At 53.1% G+C, this 23663-nt stretch overlaps 2 protein-coding genes across 4 annotated transcripts; both read right to left on the minus strand.

Annotated features, from left to right (window-relative positions):
- Positions 1–473: 473 nt before the first annotated feature.
- On the minus strand, positions 474–10394 carry Khsrp (KH-type splicing regulatory protein). Of its 2 annotated transcripts, XM_052192396.1 has the most exons (19): positions 10015–10394; positions 7946–8042; positions 7407–7445; positions 7267–7306; positions 6420–6469; positions 6199–6270; positions 5260–5317; positions 4879–5053; positions 4694–4792; positions 4376–4474; positions 4183–4285; positions 3680–3925; positions 3446–3606; positions 3262–3371; positions 2940–3028; positions 2650–2850; positions 2499–2576; positions 2236–2396; positions 474–1253 (listed from the first exon to the last, which is right to left on the minus strand). In XM_052192396.1, exons 1-19 carry the CDS (start codon positions 10264–10266, stop codon positions 1218–1220), a joined length of 2166 nt encoding a protein of 721 aa, XP_052048356.1. In that variant the 5' UTR covers positions 10267–10394; the 3' UTR covers positions 474–1217. The 2 variants fall into 2 exon arrangements, with proteins under 2 accessions (XP_052048356.1, XP_052048355.1); XM_052192395.1 differs by having other exon boundaries at positions 474–2396.
- A 1488-nt stretch (positions 10395–11882) lies between these two features.
- Slc25a41 (solute carrier family 25 member 41) lies at positions 11883–22536 on the minus strand. Of its 2 annotated transcripts, none has more exons than XM_052192986.1 (7): positions 22519–22536; positions 19574–19729; positions 18005–18157; positions 17789–17896; positions 14024–14191; positions 12585–12732; positions 11883–12067 (listed from the first exon to the last, which is right to left on the minus strand). In XM_052192986.1, exons 1-7 carry the CDS (start codon positions 22534–22536, stop codon positions 11883–11885), a joined length of 936 nt encoding a protein of 311 aa, XP_052048946.1. The 2 variants fall into 2 exon arrangements, with proteins under 2 accessions (XP_052048946.1, XP_052048947.1); XM_052192987.1 differs by lacking the exon at positions 22519–22536 and adding an exon at positions 22316–22494.
- Positions 22537–23663: the final 1127 nt, after the last annotated feature.

Here is a 23663-nt window from a genome sequence, read left to right on the forward strand (position 1 = left end):
CCCTGGCACTGTCCACTTTGCTCTGGGTACCACTCACCCAGGCCTGGCCTCAACTTTCCACTTAATGTTAGCCACACACACTCACATCAGGCGTGTGCCCCCAGTGGGATGCTTCCATGAGGCAACCTTTTGTGAGAAGTGTGGCCACATCCATGGGAACATGATCCCCAGGGACCCTCCTCAGTGCTTGGTTCCTCAGGTCCCAAAGGGAAAGTGCAGAGACAGCTGGGTAGGGCTCCCCGAAAGATAGGTGGTTTCAGGGACTGTACCCCACTCCATCCTCTCTACCCCACACACTGAAAAGGGAGGTTAGGAAAGCACACGCCTGCCAAACCATCTAAAACTAAGACAAAAATCCCTATAACTTCTCATCAGGAGGGTTAGAACACCTAGAAAAAAGTAGCACACATCTGCTTCAGAAGACTCCTTGAAGGGCAAGGGAGACAGACAGACCACAGCCAGCAAGACACAGGGAGGTTTTGTTACCATTTATTTGTGAAGTTAAAAACGAGCGATAAAAAGTAAAAACTGCCATACAATTTTTTTGTTTTGTTCTCATTTTTTTTCTCAGTTTATCTCATCTTCAACAGATGACAACGTACCAGGCCAGTCCTGGGGTTAGGGTGGGTATAGGGAGGAGCCAGGGAAGAGCGGGGGCAGGGAGAAAGACAGCGACAGAGAGAGATGGGCAGGGCAGGAGGGGCCTGTAACACCCACACCTGGTCCAAGGAATGTATGTTCCAACCCTAACTAAAAAAAGGGGGGGGAGGTGGGAGAGAGCAATAGTGACTGTTTTTTTCCTTTTAAAAAGTTTATTTAAAAACAAGAATAGGGCCCCGGACAGTAGGGAGATAGTGAACCGCTTCCCTCAGAGGGTGGGCTCGGAGGCTGGGGGAATAGAGATTTATATATTTCTATACATATATCATTTTATAGGTTTTGTTCTGCTCTTTGTGATTTAATTTTTATTTTTTTATTTTTATTTTTTATTTTTTTGGCAGAGGTTAAATTCTCGCTATTTCTAAGGCTGGCTCAACATGAAGGATCCCGATTTTGGAAAGGAAAAAGATGAGACACACAGAATGAGAGAGGGAGCGCCTCAGCATGAAGGGGATCCCTGCACCCTAGGCAGTTGCTGCTCTCTCACCAAACCAATCAAATATAGAAACCAATAAAAGAAGCCCCCAAATGGAACAAAAATGGAGGAAAAAATATTTTCACAGATGAAGTTCATATCCATTTGCTTCAGTTGCCTGCAGAGAGGGAGAGACAGGAATGGTCATGGCAGGAGGGCGGCCGGACTACAAGAGGCTGCGACTCCAGGCCGTGGGCCAGAGGCCGGCCCAAGCCCCCCAGGCTAAGCGGGGGGCTGTGACTGTCTGTCTTGGGGACTCCACTGGCCGGACTGCTCCTTGGTGGAGGAGAGGAGGAAGAGGAGAAGAGGAGTCTGCAGCAGAAGCCAGAGGTGTGGAGGAGGGCACACAGGGGAGAAGTGCCAGGGGGAGGGGACAGAGGAGGGAGGCGGCAGCGCGGCGGGCGTCACAACATTCAGATCATGGTGTCCCCACAACACCCCTGTGAGGTAGGTTGGAAGGTGGCAACGATCGTCATGCCCACTTCACAGACAAGACCGGGACACAGAGGCAAGCACACAAGAGATGGCCTCGCCAGGCAGGGAGGGCCCAGGCCCCTCAGTAGGCTCCCCTCCATCCCAGCAGAGCCAGGGCCGCCTGCAACACACAGTTACTTGGACATGGGGGATAAAGATGGTGGCTTAAAAAAAAAAAAGAATAAAAAAAGAACAAAACCCAAAATAGTGATGCTGAGAAAGGGGGAGAAAAATAGACATTTTCTTCCCAAGTGGCCAGATTTTAAACGAGCGGGTTCATCAACCGGTGTGGCACCCAGCACAGTCCCCACTTCCTGCCCCCACCCGGGACACCCCAGCAGTTCAGAGTTCCACCTTTGCGGCCGGTGCCCCCAGCACCCGACGACAACGTCGCACCAACAGTGGCTACCGGAGGAGCCTCTTCCATGAGCCTCTGCACCCATCGAGCGCTTCCCAGCGGCGGGGCTGTGGGGCTCTGGGAGACTCTGGCCACACGCCCAAGGCTGGCATCAAGGGCACACCCCGCAGGGGAAAGGGTTTCCGGCGCTACCCACTAAGGCAGGATGGACGGTGGCCGGGGGTTGGAAGGAGAAAGGAGGAGGAGGAGGGTGGCAGTTCCCACTTGCCTGCTGCTGTCCCTGCTGGGTGGGAGGTGGCTGTGGGCCACCAGGGCCTGGGGTCTGTCCGTAGTAAGCAGCCTGCTGTCTGTAATACTCAGCCCAGGCAGCACTGTAGTCAGGTTGGGAGCCAGGGGGTGCTCCAGGACCCCCACCAGTAGCCACTTGTGCTGTGGGCACAGAGAGGGTGAGTGGCTGGCAGAACCTACCCCGACCCAGCAGCCCTGCCCCCCCAACCCAGCAGCCCCACCCACCCCGACCCAGCAGCTTACCTTGCTTCTTGTAGTACTCCTCCCAGGCCTTGGTGTAGTCCTGCTGTGGGGGTGCCCCCGGCTGCTGGGGCTGCTGGCCTGAGAACAGGGTAGGGGTCAGGGCATCTGGACCTTGGCAGGGTCCCCACCTGCTCCTCAGCACTCAACTTACCAATCTTTTTGTAATACTCTTCCCAAGCCTTGGTGTAGTCTGATTGGCCAGTGGGTGGAGGCTGGGGGGGCTCCCCCTGTGCAGGAGGGGCTGCAGGGGCTGGGGCAGGGCCTGGCACGGGACCTGGGGGTTGCTGGTAGTAGTGGGAGTAGTAGGCAGCCCAGGCAGCATTAGGGTCTGTAGCTGCTGCAGCAGCTTTGTCTGCGGAAGAGATGTTGGTTGAGAAATGGCACAGTAGTTGGCCTGGTGTCACTCCCCAAATTTCCTACCTACTTGGTGTTGATACTTACTTGGGTCGTGAGGGGCAGGTGGTTGCCACTGGGGGTAGGTATTGCCCCAGCCCTGAGGCGGGTACTGGTGAGGAGGGGGACCACCAGCACTGCAGGGGAGGAAAGAAGAGGCCATGAGAACTGGTTCGAAGGTGTGAGAACAAAAGTCCTTACCAACACCCGAAAGCTGGGGCTGACACAGAACCAAGACCAAGGTCAAAGGCAGTGGAGTCTCATGGCACCTATCACGCTGGGCTGCACACAGCCCAGTGAGAAAGGGCCTGTCCCTCTTTTTCCAGGCCCCACAACACTACACACAACCCAGGAGCCAAGGAGTACTCACTGTGGGGGTGCCCCTGGAGGCCCCTGGTTGAAGGGTCCAGGGTTGAAAGGCCCCATGGGTCCAGCAGGGCCTGGTCCCCCAGGGCCTGGTCCAACTGGGCAGAGGGGACCCTGAGGGAAAAAGTGACAGCTGTAGTGAGCAATCCAAGGGGAGAGGGCACCTTCACCAGCATCCGTGAACGTACCTCTATCTTCTCCTCAATGAGCTGCTTTGCATGGTCAATCTGTTGAGGTGATCCCCGGATGACAAACAACTTGAAATTGGGGTCCCCATTGGGTGGCAGCTGCCGAGATATCTCCACAAAGGCGCCTGTTTGCTGGTTAATGGCCTTCACGTTCTCCCCGCCTATAGGAGCACGCTGAGTGAAGGCCTGGCAAGGGCAGCCAGGCCGAGAAAGGGCAGCGCATCAGGGACTCACCTCGGCCAATGACCAGTCCACACTTATGGGTCGGAATGGAGAACGTCATCTCCCCTCCAGGAGGGCCCCAGTTGCCTTGGCCCCGGCCCCGGCCCCTGCCCCCCGGGGGCATGCCAGGGGCCCCTGGAGGGCCTGGGGGCCCACTCCGAAGACTCTGGAGGAGGTCATTAATGATCCGGGCTGCGTGTTCACATCGATCTGGAGGCCCCATGATGTGAGCGATCTTCTCAGGGCCGGTCCCGTCATCTGACGTGCACACCAACAATCAGACATTACTCAAAGCAAAGCCAAGCTCCCTCAAAGACAGCAAAGATCAGGTCCTCTGATTTGCTGCCTCCATGTGGAGGCTCGTCCACATTCGGAGTAACAGCTTGCATCCTCCCACCGACGAGGTCCACAGAACTAACTAAGCAATCTTAGAGAAGCTGGGTCCAGAAAAGCAACTGAAGGAGGAGCTGGGAGGTAGCACCAGCACCTGAGCCAAGGTGGCGCCCACCCCTCACCTTGCTTGAACTGGATGCGCACACCGGCATCATTCTGGATCTTTTTGATCATCTCTCCACTCCGGCCAATGACTACACCAACTGAATGCCTGGGGACAGGCACCTGGGAGGCCAGGAGGCATAGGGTCACCTGGTGTGCCCCTAGCTCTGCCCTGCTCCCAGCTGCCCACCTCCCTGGAGTGCTTGCACTCACATCAATGCCTCCGCCAACCCGAGATCCATATTCGTTGCGGTCCCCAAAGCCACCCTGGTCACGTTCTCGCAGGATGTCCATCACCATCTCGCAGGCTTGCTGTGAACATACACACACTGAGCAGTGGGAACAGGCACGTATGCAGCCACTGCACCCACCTCCCAGTACCCACGAAGGTCTCCCACAATCCTGTGGAGCTGCAAAATGCCTAGAGAGCTGTTCACCCTGGCTAAGGGGCTGAGGGAAGGCTGCTGCTGGCAATAGCCAGGCAAGGCTGGACAGGAAAGCCCTTGGAGGCCATGCTCTCTGGGAGCTCACCTGTACTTTGTATGGGTCCCCGATAATCCGCAGTGGCTTGTCCACATTTGTGTTCTGGGAGCCATCCTGAATTAAAATCATCTTCACCCCGGCCCGCTCCTGCAATGTAAGTGCCTGTCAGAGGCAGACTTGGATGCTGGAGAACGTGGGGACGAGGGCTCTGGCCTGTGCTCACACACACACACCTGCAGCTGCTTGATGGTTTCTCCGCCCTTGCCAATGACCAGGCCAGCCTTGCCAGCAGGGATCATGATCTCCTGCACTGTGCCATTCTGACCCCCGTTGGCATTGTCGTGGAACTGTCCTGGGGGGCCCCCACGGCCCCGAGACACGATGTCATCCAGCATCATCTTTGCCTTTCTGGGAAGATAACAGGATGGCACTCAGAGTGTGCATCTGGAGCACACCCAGCTCTGCTGAGTTATCTGGCGGGTACAAATGACCCGGGGCTGTTTAAGATTGAAAGGTGGGTGTCAAACTGTCCACAAAGATTTAGGGAGAAGTGTGGTGGGAAGGACACACATAGGTATCACTAACTTCTGCAGGAAACTCAGCTGGGGACTTACTGGACAGACTCAGGTGCTCCTGTCAGAGACACGCTGCGCTCAGGGAGGCCACCACTATCTGCAGAGAAGAAGAGGGGCTCAGTGCAGAGAGGGCTGCTGCAGTAGGGACAGGAAACTTCCAGAACAGCCCACAGTCCTCTCCTACAAACATTTTACCCCCTACCGTAAGACACTAGGAAGGTTGCTTCAAAATGCAGCGGGGGGGGGGGGGGGGGGGGGGAGAGACAGAACTTAGGACATAGACATGCAGAGCACCATATCTGTCCTAGCACCCAGAGGCCAAGGCAAGAAGAGGGAAGGCAAGGTGAGGGAAAAGGGGAGACTAGGATTACTCTCAACAGCATCCAGGGCCCTGGCTCAAATCTAAATGCAGCCCCCATGTACATGCTCCACAGGCGCAGACCCAAGCAGCCTTAGAACCTGCCATTTTTTTTTTTTTTTGATTTTTGTTTTTTTTCGAGACAGGGTTTCTCTGTGTAGCCCTGGCTGTCCTCGAACTCAGAAATCCTCCTGCCTCTGCCTCCCAGAGTGCTGGGATTACAGGCGTGCGCCACCACCGCCCGGCATGAACCTGCCATTCTACTTTAAGGTGACACCATAGAGCCTGCCACCCGGAAAGTAGTACCTTCACACCCATGCCCACATTCCCCTAAACCACCCCAAATGCAAAGAGGGAAAACAAGGGTAGGGACATGGCTCAGGGAGCAAAGGTGCTCATCACCAAACCTGATAACCTAAGTTCGATATCTGGCTTCTAGATGGTAGGGGGAGAGGGCTAACCTCTGACCTCCATGACAGGTGCATGCTCCCAACACACACATAAGAAACAACAGCAGAAATATCCCCACTGTGGCACCTGCACTTATGCAGGAAGTACCCACCCAGCAGTACCAGCTTTGCCCTGGGGCCCCAGGCAACTTTACAGATGGAGGGTCGTACCTGGTGAGATCTGAACTTTGCAGCCTGAGTCCTGCTGGATTTTGTTTATCTGCTCACCACCTCTGCCAATGACTGGGCAGAAAGAAAAGTGAAGGCAGATTAAGGGCACCCAGACCAAGGCTCCCCACCAGTAGTCCCTTGGAAAACATAACATAGAAACCCCTTGGCCAAAGGCAGCCAGCTCTCAGGCCCCCACCCCCATCAAGGGGACCCACACTCACTCAAGCCCACCATGCCATCCGGAACCCTATACTCTTCGGTCATTGAGGTCCTGTGGGAAGAGACACTCAACATCAGCCTCCAGCTAGAGGAGAGGCCATACAGCTTTCCTGGAAATAAAGGCCTGGCAGCCCTCTGAAGCTCCAGGCCTTTTGCTGAACACCCTGCTACTACATCAAGGGCAATGGCTTCAGGACCAGAGTCTATAAGCAGCCCATGGCAATACCATTTCCTAACGTAAGAACACTTGAATTTGGTTTTGGAGACAGAATTCCATATAGCTCAGGATGGCTTTTTGAATTCCTGATCCCCTTGCCTTAACCCCCAACATGGTAAAAACCACTTTGCCTGGTTTTTTGCTTGTTTTGAGGCAGGGTATTTGGGAGGGAATCCAGGGTGAGTGCTCTATTGACTGAGTTACAGCTTCCCCACCTTATACATTTTCATACCACACCAACAGTCCACATATCAGTAAAAAGGGGGTTTGTCACATAGTTCATCTCATTCTCCAGTTAGTATCCACTGTATCTCATGAAACTACAGACTCATTCAAAGAAAACCAGTGGCATAACTCAATAACCTAGTTATATTCACCCCAGACCACCTGAGGTAGCCAGACAGCAGCATACTCCACAGGTTCTAATCACCCTGGAGCATTTGACCACTCATAGCCAATGCTGAACCATGTTACAGTGGCCACAATCTACCCCCACCCCACCTATTCACAGAGCACAAGTCATGGACATGAGTGCATCCTTTCCCTGCCCACCAGCATCCCCTGGCTCCAGAGATGCCTTCATACCAGCCCCTAAAACAGGGACAGCAAGCGGTGGCCAGTAAACAGCTTACCTGGGGGGAGGATGGATGGGTCCCAGTTGAGAACCAATCGCTGGGAAGAGAAAGTCAAAGCAGAGTCTAGCTTAGCATCTATCTGGGCTCCCCAACCCCAACCCATGATGCCCCTGCTCGCACACACCCAGTGGACTTACAGTCTCCCTGGGAAGCCAGTTTCTTGCTGTCTGGCTGGTCTGTGGATGAGAGAGTCTGTCAGATGTGACACCACCCACCCGCACAGCCTCAACCCCAAAGCTGGGGTGGCATGTTCTAGGCATAGTCACCACCAGTACCACATGACAGCCGCGATGGAGGGTTAAAAGGTGCTGGCCCAGAAAGGGGCAACATGCCCAAGTCATTCACCACTTCAGAGTGACAAAATTCACTTTTAACATATGAACGTTATTAACAGGATCCTTCCAGACTAGAGTCATACTTGCCCAGAAAACAAGTATCCTGCTAACAGCAGCTGCCTCGTGCCCTGCTGGTCTCTAACAGGCACGAGCATTCCTGAGACCCTACTGCTCTCTCACAATCAACCTGCCTGCCTCTCAGCTATCTGATAAGTAAGGGTGGCAGATGGAACATAAAGCCGGGCTTGCTCCCCTGTCTTGAAGCCCCACTGGGACAGGCCTCCCTCTCAGGTGAGACCCAGCCAGCCGCTGCCGTCACCCCCACTACCACCATGAGTTACCTCCATCTTCCAGCTGTCTCTTTTGGCCCCCAAAACCAAAATCAGGAGTGTTGTTATTCACGGTGGTCGCAGCATCACCTCCGATTTTGGCTGCAATCTAAGGTGAGGTAGAAGTAGAAATGAGTTACCATCCCAAGCAACCCTCAAGTTCATCTCTAGCCTTGATCTGGAGCGGCTCTTCCTGATTTTGAGGAGTGTGGGCATAGATACTCTAGAAGCTTTTATGAATGTCTTCCAAGTTTTCTAAGAACTGCAGGCACCCTGTCCCCACTATAGTCAGTCCTGTGCCCACAAGCTACTGTATGTGCAAAAGGAACAGAGCAGCCAAGGTGGACAGGGATTCCTGAACCACCTTTCCACAAGTGGCCTGGACAGCAAACAGGACTTCTGTGTGGTCCTTCCAACTTTCCTGTCTCTTACCCTGGACATCTTTACAAAAACATCCTGAGACATCTCAGCCAAGCTTCCCCCTTCAAGACACCTGACATCTCAGTAGGACCAAAACAAAAGCCTCTCTGGGGCCATGCTGAGTTTCTAAGTGCACAGAGAACATATTCACATCACCCCTAAGCCAGCAAACACATCCCTACTCTATTATAAAAACCAAAGAACTGTGTTTACCCTTGTCAGGGAGTGTCAACTCAACTGACAGCACTCACTTATCCACGGGAAGCTGCCTCTTAATCAGACATTTTGGGGGACGACCAGGAAAAAGGCATGCTAAAGCCATCCCACCTTGATGGAAGGCAGAGATGAGAATGAAAAGGGCAGTAACCCAATGGGTCCTCACAACCGAGGGAGGAGCCAGCCTTAGCCCAGAGGCCTTGGGACAACCCCAGGACACCAGCATCTTTGGCAAGCCTGGCCTGCCCACCTTTCAGAACTGACCTAAGTGGGGTTTTGCGTAGAGCTGAGCCAGTTCACACCAGACATAAAACTTCTATATGCTGTCACCACAACAAGTCATATTCCCCAAGGGAGACAATTCTTTTGGATTCAAACAGTAAAAAGCAGGTTCCCGTGTCCACCTTCCCCATCTCATTCCAAAGCCCAGGCTCTCTAACAAAGGGTCCTCTCTTTACCAACAGATCCTACAGAAAGGATTTCTCCCAACCCCTTACCAGATCCCTTCCTAGAGAAGGTACAGAATGGGATGGGTTGGGGGACCTGTTTTAATATGAAAATAGGAGTAATGGTGTGTAAAGCAAGATCCTCTAAAAGGTAGTTGTTGGAACTTCTGGGTGGGTGCAAATATGTGCTAAGATGGGTCCCCCCACTCTCTAAGTATACAGCCAAGCTCAGTCCCTATGCAAACCTAGGACTCTGTCTTGAGAACTAAAATTTTCTGAGTTCTCATGTCTCTGAATAGTGGTCCCCTAGCATCCTGCAATGCAACTTTTACAAACCCTGAGAAGCTCTTGAGGGACCTTAGGATTCCAAGGGTCCAACTTGAGGTCTCACTGCATCTGACCTCATCCTTCATGAATAGCTCTTACAGACCTGCCTCAATTTCCAAGACTCCATGAGTCCTAAGGGGGTACCTAACTGCAAACCCAGGAGTGATTTTGGGGGACACCCTCTTAACATTCAAGCTCAGGCCTTGGGAAAACAGGGGACCTCTCCAAATCACAAACACTCTTGGACTTTAGAGTGGTCCTCAGAATACAAACCCTTATGTCCTGAATGGAAATAACGGGTGCAAGCTTGGAGGTAGCTCTTGGGGACACTGTCCCTGACTGCAACCTTTGTGGGTCCTAGAAGAATCCTTCAGTACACCCAGGAAAAAAACCCTAGGAACTCCAAACCTGCAACCCTCCTGGGGTGATCTCAGGGACCCCAAAGGCTGCAAGCCCTGGTATCCTAAGAGGAATCGTCCAGTGCAAAGTCTAGTTTTCGGAGATCCCCCCCTTCAGCGCACCCTTAACTCCACGCACGCAGAGGGTCACCCTCGTACAGTGTGGGCCCCAGACTCCCCGCCCCAAGCCCGCCGCCCACGTGACCCTCCCGCGACCCCGCGCGCGCCGCTGCCCCCTCCCCCGCGCGCGCACGCGCCCTCGCGGCCCCCTCACCTGGCGGGCCCGCTGCACGGCGTCGGCGAAGGCGTCCTTGCGGATCCCAGGGCCGCCTCCAACGGGAGGCTGTGAGGGGCCCCCGGACGCGCCTCCTCCACCCGGGCCGCCGCCGCCAGGGCCTCCGCCGCCCCGGTCTCCCGCGCCCGGCGGGCCCGGTGGAGGGCCTCCTCCCGCACCCCCGGCTCCTCCTCCGCCGCCAGCGGGAGGCGGCGGGCCTGGCGGGGGACCTCCGGTGCTGTAGTCCGACATGGCGCGGCGGGGACGGGCCTGGTGCGGAGGCTTCAAGCTGAGGAGGCGGCGGCGGCTCAACGCGGGAACAAGGCCTCGCTCCACACGGCCGCGGAGCACGATGGGAAGCCAGCGGCTGGGAAGGCGGCGGCGGGGGGGGGGGGGGGGGGGGAAGCGCAGGGGGGCGGGGGAAGAGGGACACCTCCTCCCGCCACCGACTTGACGGACGGCGCCGAGCAGCCAGTAGGATACGACTATCACTCTACGCCCACCAATCATGGGCTGTAAATCCGGACGACCAGTCAGAGTTCCGGAAGATGCACGGGGCGGGAGGTGCGGTGTGAATGACGACTATAGGACTCAATAAACCCAGGGCTGCTGGCGCTGGGCGGTCAATTGGAAGTCACGCGAGAATTCAGGAGGCCCAATGAAGCGTGAGTTCCACATTCTCGGGGCGGCCTAGGATGTGAGTGATAGCTCTGATCAGTCACGTGGACTTGGGGGCGTAGCTTATGAAAGTTCTCCCGGATGAGCAGGGCGGGCGCTGGGCGAGATAGTCGTAAACACCAGCTAATGAATACACTTAGGGGGCGGTGCTTGACAAGATTGGCAGTCATTTAACCCAATCCCTGAAGCATTTTGGATGATGCGCTTGGATTTGGACGAGACTTTTCTCAGAATCCATGTCCTCTGACTTCTGAGCCAATGGCTGAGCGACAAGGGCAAGCATTCAGTGATTGACCCTTCCATGGACAAATAGCAACGGAAGTAATAGTGCTCTCTTTTGATGAGAGCCAGTGAAAATGCATCTGCATTGGGGTGGAACCCGCTACCAGACGGCAAGAGCGGATTAGTGGGAGCAGAAGTGAATGGCAGAGGACGTGGGAGGTGGTGTTCTGCTGCCGGAACTCTGGGCTGACCTTAGGTCAGCGCCCCAGTTGTCTGGTTTGGGGAGGCCTTGCACGTGTCCTGCTCGAAGCCTTGGGGGTCGGTATTTCTTTAGGTTAGTGGGTGGCCCGAAATTGGGTGAAGCACCCAAGGATATCCTGAATTTTCACTCATACAAAAGACCTAGAGCCTTCATTTCCAAGACACATGGCACCAACTCTTCAAACTTCAAGCCTATTCCCATCCTCGACTCAGCCCCCCACCCCCCAGGGGTCCAAGCCTCCTGCTCCCAACCCTGGACTCAGAAGGGATCCCAAGTTCCCGCAGAGGTCCAAACGTTCAGTTGCCACCCTAGGCCCAGAAGTCTCAGGTCCCAGCCTGGACCCAAAAGTCTCAGGTCTCCTTGATCCTCAAGTCAGGATGGGGATTGAACCTATGATCTCATAAATATTAGGCAAGCACCCTGAATCTCCCCATCTCCCAGACCCCCACCCCCCAACCAGCTAATCCCAGACACAGACATCCAAAACTATCTTTATTCATTGTCTGCATCTTCTCTTGGTCAAGCCTGCAAAAACCAGGCTGGAATCCCAACTCAGACTCCCAACTGGAGGACTCCCGGCACTTTTCTAATCCTAGTCCTGGATGGTTTTTGCAAACCAAAATGGCTTTAAAGCCTGAGCCTTGGAGTGCTTTTTGAGACTCAGGGACACTAGGTCTTCCACGCTCTTCTTGTTCAGGGCAGGTCATCAGCTCAGGACTTGCACACCCAGGGTTTTCTTCATGGCTTCATACACCAGGTAGCTGATGCCGCCTGCTGGCAACACCTTCAGTAATGTGGGTGTCATGCCTCTGTACAACCCGGGCCAGCCCTGCTGGCTCAGTATCCTCTTGAAGACTCCCAGCATGGTGGGGTTGGAGCCCTCCACAGTGTCTGGGGATGGACAAAGACAGGGTCAGCACTGGGTGTGATGTGAGCTTCACCGTGAAGGATCTGAGTCACTCTGAGGGAATTTGATAGAGATCATTCGGTTATTATATATGTATGAATGCTGAGATGGTATCACGTGGTGCAGGTTGACCTAGTAGCTGAGACTAGCTTCGAACTCTTGATTCCCTTGCATCTCCCTCCTACTGGAATAGCAGCACCGCCACACCCAGTTCCCCGCAGTGCTGGAGAGTAAACCCATGCATATTAGGCGCACTCTGTACTTTGAGCCCCAGCCTCCCCTCAAGGTAGCTGAGGCTGGCCTTCCAAGTGATGGGTGATCGCCATGCTGAGGCTAGGATTAGATTGGGGGTGAGCATAAGCTTTGGTGGGTTCAGTATTTAGCAAAGGTGTTCCAAATGGGTTAGAGAGACTGGAAGTTGGTGGGAAGGGTGAGAAAACACAGAGAGCTGGAATGAGGCAAGAAGCAGCTATGTGTAATGGCTCCTGGAGCCAGGCTGACCTTGCGCCTGCATCCTTGTGCGCACCAAACTCAGTGGGTAACTGGCCATCTGGCCACAGGTCGTGGACAGTGTGACAGACGACAGGCTGACGAGGCCACTGGGGTCCTTCATGTCCCTGCCCGACTTCTGCCACAGGCACAGGAGTAGCTGCAAAAGGAGGCAAGAGTGCTCTTGACAAGGACTCCGAGTCTAGACAGGCATGGTGGCGCACACCTTTAGTCCCTCTGTTGAATCAGTGGCTGTGGGTCTCTAAGTTCAGAGACAGCCAGGGCTACAAACCAAGATCCAATCTCATAATCAAAACCAGCTGAGCATGATGGCACACACCTTTAATCTCAGCACTAGGAGGCAGAGGCTGGAGGATCTCTTTAAAATTGAGGCTACCCTCATCTACATAATGAGTTCTGGTTCAGACAAGGCTACATAATGAGATCCAGTCTTACAACAGGCTTGGCTGGGCAGTGGCGGCACACGCCTTTAATCCCAGCACTTGGAAGGCAGAGGCAGGCGGATTTCTGAGTTCCAGCCTGGTCTACAGAGTGAGTTCCAGGACAGTCAAGGCTAGACAGAGAAACCCTGTCTCAAGAAAACCAAAAAAAAAAAAAAAAAAAAAAAAAAAAAAAAAAAAGCAAGCTTTGGATTTCTGAGTCTGAGGGCAGCCTGGTCTCTAGAGGGAGTCAGGGGACCGAACAAAAACAGTCGGTTGGAGAGAGAGCTCCCAGGTAAAAAGCATCTGTTGCCCTTGCAAAAGATAAGTTCCTAGCACTCAAATCTAAAAAACAAGATTTAAGAGAAGGAAGAGGGGGCTGGACAGATGGCTCAGCAGTTAAGAGCACTGACTGCTCTTCCAGAGGTCCTGAGTTCAAATCCCAGCAACTACACGGTGGCTCACAACCATCTGTAATGGAATCTGACTCCCTCTTCTGGGGTGTCTGAAGACATCTACAGTGTACTCATGTACATAAAATAAATCTTTTTTTAAAGACTTATTATATGTAAATATACTGTAGCTGTCTTCAGACACCCCAGAAGAGGGGGTCAAATCTCATTACAGATGGTTGTGAGCCACCGTGTGGTTGCTGAGATTTGAACTCAGGACCTTTGGTATTACAGTCAGTGCTCTGAAACCTCTGAGCCATCTCTCCAGCCCCTAAATAATTTTTTTTTTTTGGTTTTTTGGATTTTTTTTTTTTTTTTTTTTGAGACAGGGTTTCTCTGTATAGTCCTGGCTGTCCTGGAACTCACTCTGTAGACCAGGCTGGCCTCAAACTCAGAAATCCACCTGCCTCTGCCTCCCAGAGTTTACATCCCCGCCTCCCAGGGATTACAGGCGTGTGCCACCACTGCCCGGCCCTAAATAAATCTTAAAAAGAGAAGGAACAGGGAGAAAGCTACGGGCTGACCTGAAGCCAATGTTCTCTCCTCTGGGGACACACACCTCATAAACAGCCAGGTCAGTGCAAGCATAGGGTATGATGCCCAACATGTTGGGCAGGTAGCCTCGGTATAGAGCTCGGGTGCCATCCCGTTCCAAGATCTGCCTGGCACAGTCCAGAAGCCCTTTATACTGGCCAGTGAAGCGAAGGGTCAGTCGAGTCTTGAGTACCTGTGGTGGAAGGAGGTCCATTTGGTTAGACACTCTCTGCCAGGCCTGTCACCCTAGTCTGGCACTAGTAGGTATTCTCAAGGGTTCAGTTGTGCATATGCAACATGAGATAGGCCACCTATATGGAGAAGACGGAGCCACTAGCTAGGTTCTTCCCACTATAGCATAATACCTCTGCCTGTTGAGCATTTGTTTTTTTTAGATTTATTATATGCAAGGCACTGTAGCTGTCTTCAGACACTCCAGATCAGATCTCATTATAAATGGTTGTGAACCACTATGTGGTTGCTGGGATTTGAACTCAGGACCTTCAGAAGATCAGTCAGTGCTCTTAACCGCTGAGCCATCTCTACAGCCTGTTGTCAGGTTCTCTGCTAACACACCCATCATATTGCAACACTGGGGAGGCTGAAGCAAGAGGATCACAAACTTCAGGCCAACCTGGGCTACATAGCAAGATCTTTTCACACATACAAAAAAAAAAAAAAAAAAAAAAAACCCAATAGGTTGAGGCTGTGGCTCTTGGTAGAGGGTGTGCCTAGTACAAAGCCTTGAGTTTCATCCTAGCACCCCCATAAACTGGGTGTGGTGGCACATACCTGTGATCTCAGAACCCAAAAGGAGAAATGAGACAGGAACTTTAAAATCATCTTGTTATATAAGGAGAATTCCAGTCCAGCCTGGGCTACAATGAAACACTGCCCTGCTCCTTCTTCAGACTTCAAACTCTCACAAATTGTCCTGCCTCTGCTTTCAGAGTGCTGGGATTAAAGATGTGTCCCACCACCTCACCAAGCCTGAAACGCTGTCTTAACAACAAATATGAGCTGGCAGTGGTGGTGCACACCTTTGACTCCCAGCACTAGGGAGGCAGAGGGAGGATCTCTGAGTTTGAGGCCAGCCCAGTCTGGTCTACAAATTGAGTTCTAGGACAGCCAGGGCTACACCAAGAAACCCGGTCTGATGGGGAAGCAGAATCCAATCATTCCCCAAGGCCCAACCAAATTTCCACTCTGTGTTTGCTTGCGGAGGGGTCTGAAGTAGCCCAGGCTGGCCTGCAGTTCACTATGTAGCTGAGGAAAACTGAAAGGTCAAGGTTATTCTGAGACACATAGTGAGTTCAAGGCCAGCTTGGGCAATAGGAGACTTCATGTCAGACACAGAAGAGGAGGCTTGTGAGGTGCCTCAATGCATTTGTCCAAGTTTGATTGAGTTTGAATATTGGGACCCACCTGCTAACTCCAGCTCCTGGAGTCTGATGGTCTCTTCTGACCTCTGTAGGCATTGCATACACATATACAAATGGACAGACCAAAAAAAAAAAAAATCACAAAAAAACAAAAAACAGGACAGGGGTGACAGGATGTAGTTCAGTGGTTGAGTGCTAGCCTACCATGTATAATGCTTTGAACTTAATCTTCATTGGTGCTCCTGCCCCACAAGAAAACACACACACACACACACACACACACACACACACAGAGCGGGGCGGTGGTGCCACACACCTGTAATCCCAGCACTTGGGAGGCAGAGGCAGGCGGATTTCTGAGTTCAAGGCCAGCCTGGTCTACAGAGTGAGTTCCAGGACAGCCAGGGCTACACAGAGAAACCCTGTCTCGAAAAACCACAACAAAACAAAACACACACACACACACACACACACACAGAGAGAGAGAGAGAGAGAGAGAGAGAATCAGAAACAAAAAACTTTAACTTCTGATATACAAAAACGTCTCCAAAAATCCTCGCGGCAGGGCCTCATTCTGTAGGTCTGCTTGTTCTGGAACTACATGTGTACACTAGGCTGGCCTTCAATCACAGGCATGCTCCTGCCTCTGCCTCTGGAGTGCTGCTGGAGTTAGGGGTGTGGCCTCCCTGCCCGACTAAAAGTCTACAAGATAAACAGGAAACTGGGAAGACAGTATGAATATCTTTGAGGCAAGGGACTGGAGAGGTGGTTGGGGGCGGGGATCCTGTAAACCTTGGGACACACACATCTTCTTCACACGTGTGTCCCAGCCTGAGAGAAAGCATGCTAAGCTGTGCACTGTGCTGGTAGAAAGGCAGCCTTGGGAGGATCACACCGCAGAGAGAGAGAGAGGGGGGGGGGGGGAAGAGGGAGAGGGGGAGAGAGAGAGACAGAGAGAGAGAGAGAGAGAGAGAGAGAAAGAGATCCTGGCTAACTGTGGGGAGAACTAAGGTTGACTGGAAACTTCTAGTTGACTTTGGATTAATCCTCAATTTCTGTAAAAGTAGATTGTGCTGGGTGCAGTGTGCACACCTGGAGGCAGGAGGATGGAGAGTTTAGGGTCATTTTGACTACATGGTGTGATTAAGGCCAGCCTGGGGCTACACTTAAGAAAACAACTAAAAAGCAGAGTGGTGGTGGCGCACTCCTTTAATCCCAGCACTTGGGAGGCAGAGGCAGGCAGCTCTCTGAGGTCAAGGCCAGCCTGGTCTACAGAGTGAGTTCCAGGACAGCCAGGGCTATATAGAGAAATCCTGTCTCGAAAAAACAAAACAAAACAAAACAAAACAAAAGAAAGAAAGAAAGAAAAAAAGAAAGAAAGAAACAACCAAAAGATACCCAAAAAGATGCATCACATTTGTTGCTCTTATGTGTGTGTGTATGTGAACTTGGTGCTATAAGTAGGTTAGTAAGTGAGCTCAGGACCTCAGGAAAGGACTAGAGATCTGTAGACTGTTGGAGACAGGGATGGGCCGTCTGGAGAGACAGATCAGTGCAGGACATACAGGAGGAAGCAGAGCTGCAGGGCTAGTGTGGGGCGTGGTGACGAGGGCTTGCCTGGCCTGAAGGAGGCCAGACTTCCACCAGCACCGAGGAAAGGGATGAAAGGGAGAGCTAGTTTTAGTGTCTATAATTTCAGCCTTTGCGAGGCCCAGGTAGGACAACAGGCCTGCTGTTTTAAGCCTTCCCATGTTATAGTTTGAAAAATTGTGTCAATTAAACAAAATAGGAGGAGGGAGAAAAGGGGGGGAGGAGAAATGGAGGAGGAAGAAGGGAAAGGGAAGGAAGAGGTGGGGTTAGCTGAGGAAGCAAGAAAGGAGAAGGGAAAGGAATGGGCCTGAACGATGGCTGCTCTCCCGGAGGACCTGGAAGAGTTCCAGCACCCGCAAGGTGGATGCTGGCCTCCATCAACACCAGACATGCTCATGGTGCACAGACGTATGTGCAGGCAAAATAGCCACACATATAAAATCATACATTTTAAAAGAAAAAGCAAGGCAGGGCGGTGGTGGCCCATGATTTTAACCCCAGCACTCTGGAGGCAGAGGCAGGCAGATCTCCATGAGTACCAGGCCAGCCTGGTCTACAGAGTGAGTTCCATGACAGTCAGAGTTAAACAGAGAAACCCCCGTCTCAGGGGAAAACACAAAACAACCCCCCCCCCCAAAAAAAAAAAAAACAGAGAAAGCAAGGAAGGGGAGAGAGGTGATTAGAGGGGAAGAGAGGAGCTTGAGACAGAGGAGGAATCAGGAAGGAGGGGTGTAAAAGGTGGGAGAGGAGGAGGGGGGCAGAACAAGGTAAGGGGTGCCCCAGAACCAGACCCCCAACATCCCGCGCTCCTGCCTTACCTCCATGGGGTTGATGAATGTCTGGGAGATGGCCACAGCCAGGGAGCCTGCGACCACCCGTTCCTGGAAGAGCGGAGATGTGTGCACACCGCAGAAGAAATTCTTACACTGCAGGGGGAGTGGGTGTGAGAGAACCGCCTGCCACTATGCATCTGGGGCGGGCGGAGGGGTGTCTTGCACTCTCCGGGCTTGATCTGTGGTGAGACCCAGGCTCACCTGCTCAAAGACAGAGAACTTGATAGCGTACTCCGGGGCGATCTTGAGCACGTTTATGCCATTGCCCCGCCAGAGTGAGCGGATGCCGCCCTCCTGGATCAGGCTCCGCAGTCCACTCAGCAGGTGCCTGAAGTTACTCTTGGAGGAGTACACCTGGAGAGAAAGAGGGGTAAGCAGCCCTGTCCTTCCTCAAGCCCCTTACGAAAGGGGTTTCCACCTCTGCCTAGAGGGCACCCATGCTCACGGAGGGATTCTAGGAGAGGGCTCCATGTAACCACGCCCCCAGACCCTCCCTGGGGGATTCTAGACTGGGGGGGGGGGAGGGAATCCTGAGCCTTTTGTATTTTGACACAAGGTCTTCTCACTAAAATTGTCTGAGCTGGCCTTGAAGTGGAGATCCTCCGGCTTCAGGCTCGGAATAGCTGGCCTCCCAGGCTGTGCCACTAGGTAGATGCTTTTATTTACTCTTCAGATTTCTCTAAAGACCTCCATTGTAGCCACCAGGTCTGTGATCTCAACTATTTGGGAGACTGAATCAGGAACATTGTATTTCAAGTTCTGTCTGAGCTCTCTGGGCTAGGTACTGAGATGCCTGGAAATAAAATGTGACAAGAGGCAGGGCAGTGGTGGCGCATGCCTTTAATCCCAGCACTTGGGAGGCAGAGGCAGACGGATTTCTGAGTTTGAGGCCAACCTGTTTTACAGAGTGAGTTCCAGGACAGCCAGGGCTATACAGAGAAACTCTGTCTTGAAAAACCACACACACACACACACGTGACAAGAGGGTGGCTGGTGGGACAGTTAGAGCACTGGGCTGGTGGCTGGGACGATGACTCGGGGCAAGAGCACCTCTTGCAGAGGAGCCTCGTCTGTTCCCAGCTCCCAGTAAGTGACTCACAACCACCTGTAATTCCGGTTCAAGGAGGATCCACCGCCCTCTTCTGGCCTCCAGCAGCACTACATGTACATAGTGCACAGACACAGTCAAACTCAAACATATAAAAATAAATGTTTCAAAAGAAAGGCGGTCTGGGAATGTTGCTTGGCAGTGAGCGCTTCTCTGGTATGTGTGAAGCCTCGGGGCCGTCTTCAATTCCTTCCATCCACCCAGCAAACATCTTGAAGACACCACCCACAACCCACAGATCTCCAAACTTTTCCTCCTAGTCTCCTGTTAGCCTCTGTGCCTGCAGTTCTCCAAAGCTAACCCCAACATGACTCTATTTCCTGTCTCCATCTTGCACAACTTTGGCCTCAGCAACAACTTCTTTGTAAAGATTTATCTTATGGCAGGTATGTGAGTACGCCAAAGCTCTCTCCAGACATGCCAGAAGAGGGCGTCAGATCCCATCACAGATGGCTGGGAGCCACCATGTGGGTGCTGGGAATTGAACTCAGGACCTCTGGAAGAGCAGTCGGTGCTCTTAACCCTTGAGCCATCTCTCCGGCTCAGCGACAACTTTTTGACAGCTCGGTGTCTAGCTCCATCCAGTCCATCCTGAGTTCCATCAGCTCCACCCCTCTCCATCTGTACTGTCCCCACAGCGGGTCCCAGCCCTGTGGACAAACCTGCATGTACACCCTGGCCCTGTCCAGAGGTGCTGTCCCTGTGCGAGACACTGCCCCAGCCATGGCTCCAGACAGCAGAAACTTCCACAGGGCCCCCTTGTTTTCCTCTTCCAAGACGTCCACAGGGACCATCAGCTGCTCTCCTGTGTCCAGCACCTGCAAGAACAGCCGCCACTTGGCTGCACTCAGCCCTGAAGGAGCTCCCTCCCCCCCAGCCCTGAAGGAGCTCCCCCCCCAACCCTGAAGGAGCTCCCCCCCAACCCTGAAGGAGCTCCCTCCCAGCCCTGAAGGAGCTCCCCCCCAGCCCTGAAGGAGCTCCCTCCCCCCCAGCCCTGAAGGAGCTCCCCTGGAACCCTGAAGGAGCTCCCCCCAGCCCTGAAGGAGCTCCCCCAGCCCTGAAGGAGCTCCCCCCAGCCCTGAAGGAGCTCCCCCCAGCCCTGAAGGAGCTCCCCCCAGCCCTGAAGGAGCTCCCCCCCCAGCCATGAAGGAGCTCCCCCCAACCCTGAAGGAGCTCCCCCCCAGCCCTGAAGGAGCTCCCCCCCAGCCCTGAAGGAGCTCCCCCCCCAGCCATGAAGGAGCTCCCCCCAACCCTGAAGGAGCTCCCCCCCAGCCCTGAAGGAGCTCCCCCCCAGCCCTGAAGGAGCTCCCCCCCAGCCATGAAGGAGCTCCCCCCAACCCTGAAGGAGCTCCCCCCCAGCCCTGAAGGAGCTCCCCCCCAGCCCTGAAGGAGCTCCCCCCCCAGCCATGAAGGAGCTCCCCCCAACCCTGAAGGAGCTCCCCCCCAGCCCTGAAGGAGCTCCCCCCCAGCCCTGAAGGAGCTCCCCCCGAACCCTGAAGGAGCTCCCCCCGAACCCTGAAGGAGCTCCCCCCGAACCCTGAAGGAGCTCCCCCCCAGCCTTGAAGGAGCTCCCCCCGAACCCTGAAGGAGCTCCCCCCCAGCCCTGAAGGAGCTCCCCCCCAGCCCTGAAGGAGCTCCCCCCGAACCCTGAAGGAGCTCCCCCCGAACCCTGAAGGAGCTCCCCCCCAGCCTTGAAGGAGCTCCCCCCGAACCCTGAAGGAGCTCCCCCCAGCCCTGAAGGAGCTCCCCCCAGCCCTGAAGGAGCTCCCCCCCAGCCCTGAAGAAGCTCTGTTTCTTTCTTTCTTTCTTTCTTTCTTTCTTTCTTTCTTTCTTTCTTTCTTTCTTTCTTTCTTTCTTTCTTTCTTTCTTTCTTTCTTTCTTTCTTTTAGGAGCTCTGTTTCTGTTTACCACCTCAGTGTGGACAATTCTTTGGAGAGGGTTTTGGTTTTTTTTTTTGTTGTTGTTGTTGTTTTGTGGCAGTGTCTCACTGTGTAGCTCTGGCAGTTCTGGGACACACTGTGTAGACCAGACTGGCTTCCAATTCACAGAGATCTGCCTGCCTCTGTCTCCTAAGTGTTGGGATTAAAGGTATGCACCACCACCACCACCACCCAGCTGATTTCTGACTTTCTTTTTCTTTCTTTTTTTTAAAGATCTGTTTATTTATTATATGTGAGTACACTGTAGCTGTCTTCAGACACTCCAGAAGAGGGCACCAGATCTCATTATAAATGGTTGTGAGCCACCATGTGGTTGCTGGGATTTGAACTCAGTACCTTCAGAAGAGCAGTCAGTGCTCTTAACAGCTGAGCCAACTCTCCAGCCCTGATTTCTGACTTTCTTAATGACTTACTTTTTGTTTGTGTGTGAAGGAACCCAAGAGGTCCAGAAAAACACATTGGATTCAATGCATCTAGAGTTACAGATGGTTGTGGGCCAGCATGTGGGTGCCGGGGAGTGAGTTCTTGTCCTCTGTGAGAGTGCTTCACTGCTCCAGTCTGTTTTCCCATATTTGTGCGTGTGAGAGTATGTGAGTGTACTCATGTGAGTGTGTGTTAATATGCGTAAGTGCACTCATGTAAGTATGTGTCGTGATGTGTGTGACTGTTTGTGTCAGAGAGTGTGTGCATGTGTGTGTTATGTGTGAGTGCACTCATGTATGTGTAGTGATATGTGTGACTGTGTATGTGTCAGAGAGAGTGCATGCATGCATGCGTATGTGTGTGTGGTGGTATGTGGGACTGTGTGTGTGAAAGTATACACAAGCGAGTATGTGTAGGGATATTTGTGACTCTGTGTATCAGAGAGAGTGCATGCATGTGTGTATGGAGTGGTATGTGGGACTGTGTGTGAGAGAGTACATTCATGTTTATAGTGACATGTGTCTCTCGTGTGTGAGTGTGTGTAGGTCAGATGTTGATGTCCAGTCTCTTCCTGGACCACTCTCTATCTTGTATGTTGAGGCAGAGTTCCTCATTTGAGCCCAGAGGCTTACTAGTTCGTCTGGTCTCGCCTGCCCGCTTGCTCCCCGTCTGTCTCTCCCCTGGGCTGCTGGGATTACAGGTGGCTTGCCCAGCGTTACACAGCCTCTAGCGTCCTCAAGTCTGGCCTTATGCTTCGTGGAGAGCCGGGCACTTTATCTCCCTAGCCATCTCCTCAGCCCCAGAATCCTCCTCTCCTCACGTCCCCCTTTTAAGGCAGGGTCTCAATAGCCCAGGCTGTAAACAGTCAAGGATGCCCTCGAACTTTTGCTGTCCTGCCTGCAACCTCCCGAGTGCTGGGATGACAGGTGTGAAGCGCCTCCGGGTCTCACCATGGTCTCGCGTGGAGCAGGCTATTCTCCTCTGCCTGGAGAGAGAGGCTCATGGGCCTCGGCGCTGTGCCACCTCAGTCCCCGGACTTACCTGCTACGATGGAGGCTGCTCTGGGTTGTTTTCACCCATATGTCCAAACATACTCATACACGTGTGTGCACCCTGGTTCCAGGCTTCAGATAGTGGTAGGGTAGGGTGGAGGGGGTGAAGGCGGGACAGAGAAGAGCTTTCCTAGATAAGGCCTTAACCCTCTTAAGCAAGGTCTGGACCCTTGAACGAGGATCCTGAGTTACCTCGAGATGGACTCCCATAGCTGCTGAAGGATTAGTGTCCCAGTCTCAGTGTCCCCTGGGGGTCTATCCGGCTCCCAGCTGAGAGTGGCTGGTTATCTAGCCCTGTGATTTTAGGGGCAAGGGGAGGATGAGGTCACAAAGTGCCTGTGAGCTCACAAGCATGGTGGTAGGCAGTGTGGCTCATCCCTGTCTTCCCAAAGTGTCCCCGTCCTGGTTCCCACGGCTCAGGAAGAGCCAGTGTGGCCTCTGAGTGGTGCCTAACCAATATTTATTTATTCATTTGCTGTGTTCTGAAACAGGGTAGCATGTAGCTCAGGCTGGTCTCAAACTCACCAAGGAGGTAAGAATGAATTTGAATTCCTGTTCCTCCTGCCTCCGGCTCCCAAGGCAGGAAGCAGCATGGAGTCAGAGTTGAACAGGGACAGAGCTTTGGTGTAGACAGATGGAGAGCTCCGGAGCCAAGTCCTGGGGAGAGTTGCAGCGCCCAGTGGTTGGGCTCCATGCTGCCGGCTGCCTACAATAAAATGCTTTGGAAAATCCTTTCTTTTCTTTATTTTTAAGTAGGGATCAGTGAGACCAGGTCTCATGTAGCCCAGGGTGACCATGAGAAAGACTCTGAAGTCTGGATCCTCCTGCCTTTACCAGTTCACATGCTGCTCTACCTCACCCAGATTTAAAGTCCCACCCCACCCGTGTGTGTGTGTGTGTGTGTGTGTGTGTGTGTGTGTGTGTGTGTGTTTTGTGGAGTCAGCTCCATCCTTCCACTTGTATGTAGATCCCAGGGATGTGATTGAGGTGGTCAGGCTAGGGTGGCAAGCACTTTACCCAGTGTGTGTGCATGTGTGTATGTGTGTATTCCTTAGAGGCCGGGAAGGGAACATTGGAGCAGGCCCTACAGATGGTTGTGAGCTGCTGTATGGGGGTGGGGACTGCCACTCTGCAGGAGCAGTATGGGATCTTTTTTTTTTTTTTTTTTTTTTTTTTTTGGTTTTCTGAGACAGGGTTTCTCTGAGTAGCCCTGGGATTACTGCCCGGCCAGTATGGGCTCTTTTTTTTTTCCAAATTTTTGAATTTGGTTTTTTTGAGACAGGGTTTCTCTGTGTAGCCCTGGCTGTCCTGGAACTCACTGTGTAGACCAGGCTGGC

This window comes from Apodemus sylvaticus, chromosome 9 (genome assembly GCF_947179515.1).
Source record: "Apodemus sylvaticus chromosome 9, mApoSyl1.1, whole genome shotgun sequence".
NCBI lineage: Eukaryota > Metazoa > Chordata > Mammalia > Rodentia > Muridae > Apodemus > Apodemus sylvaticus.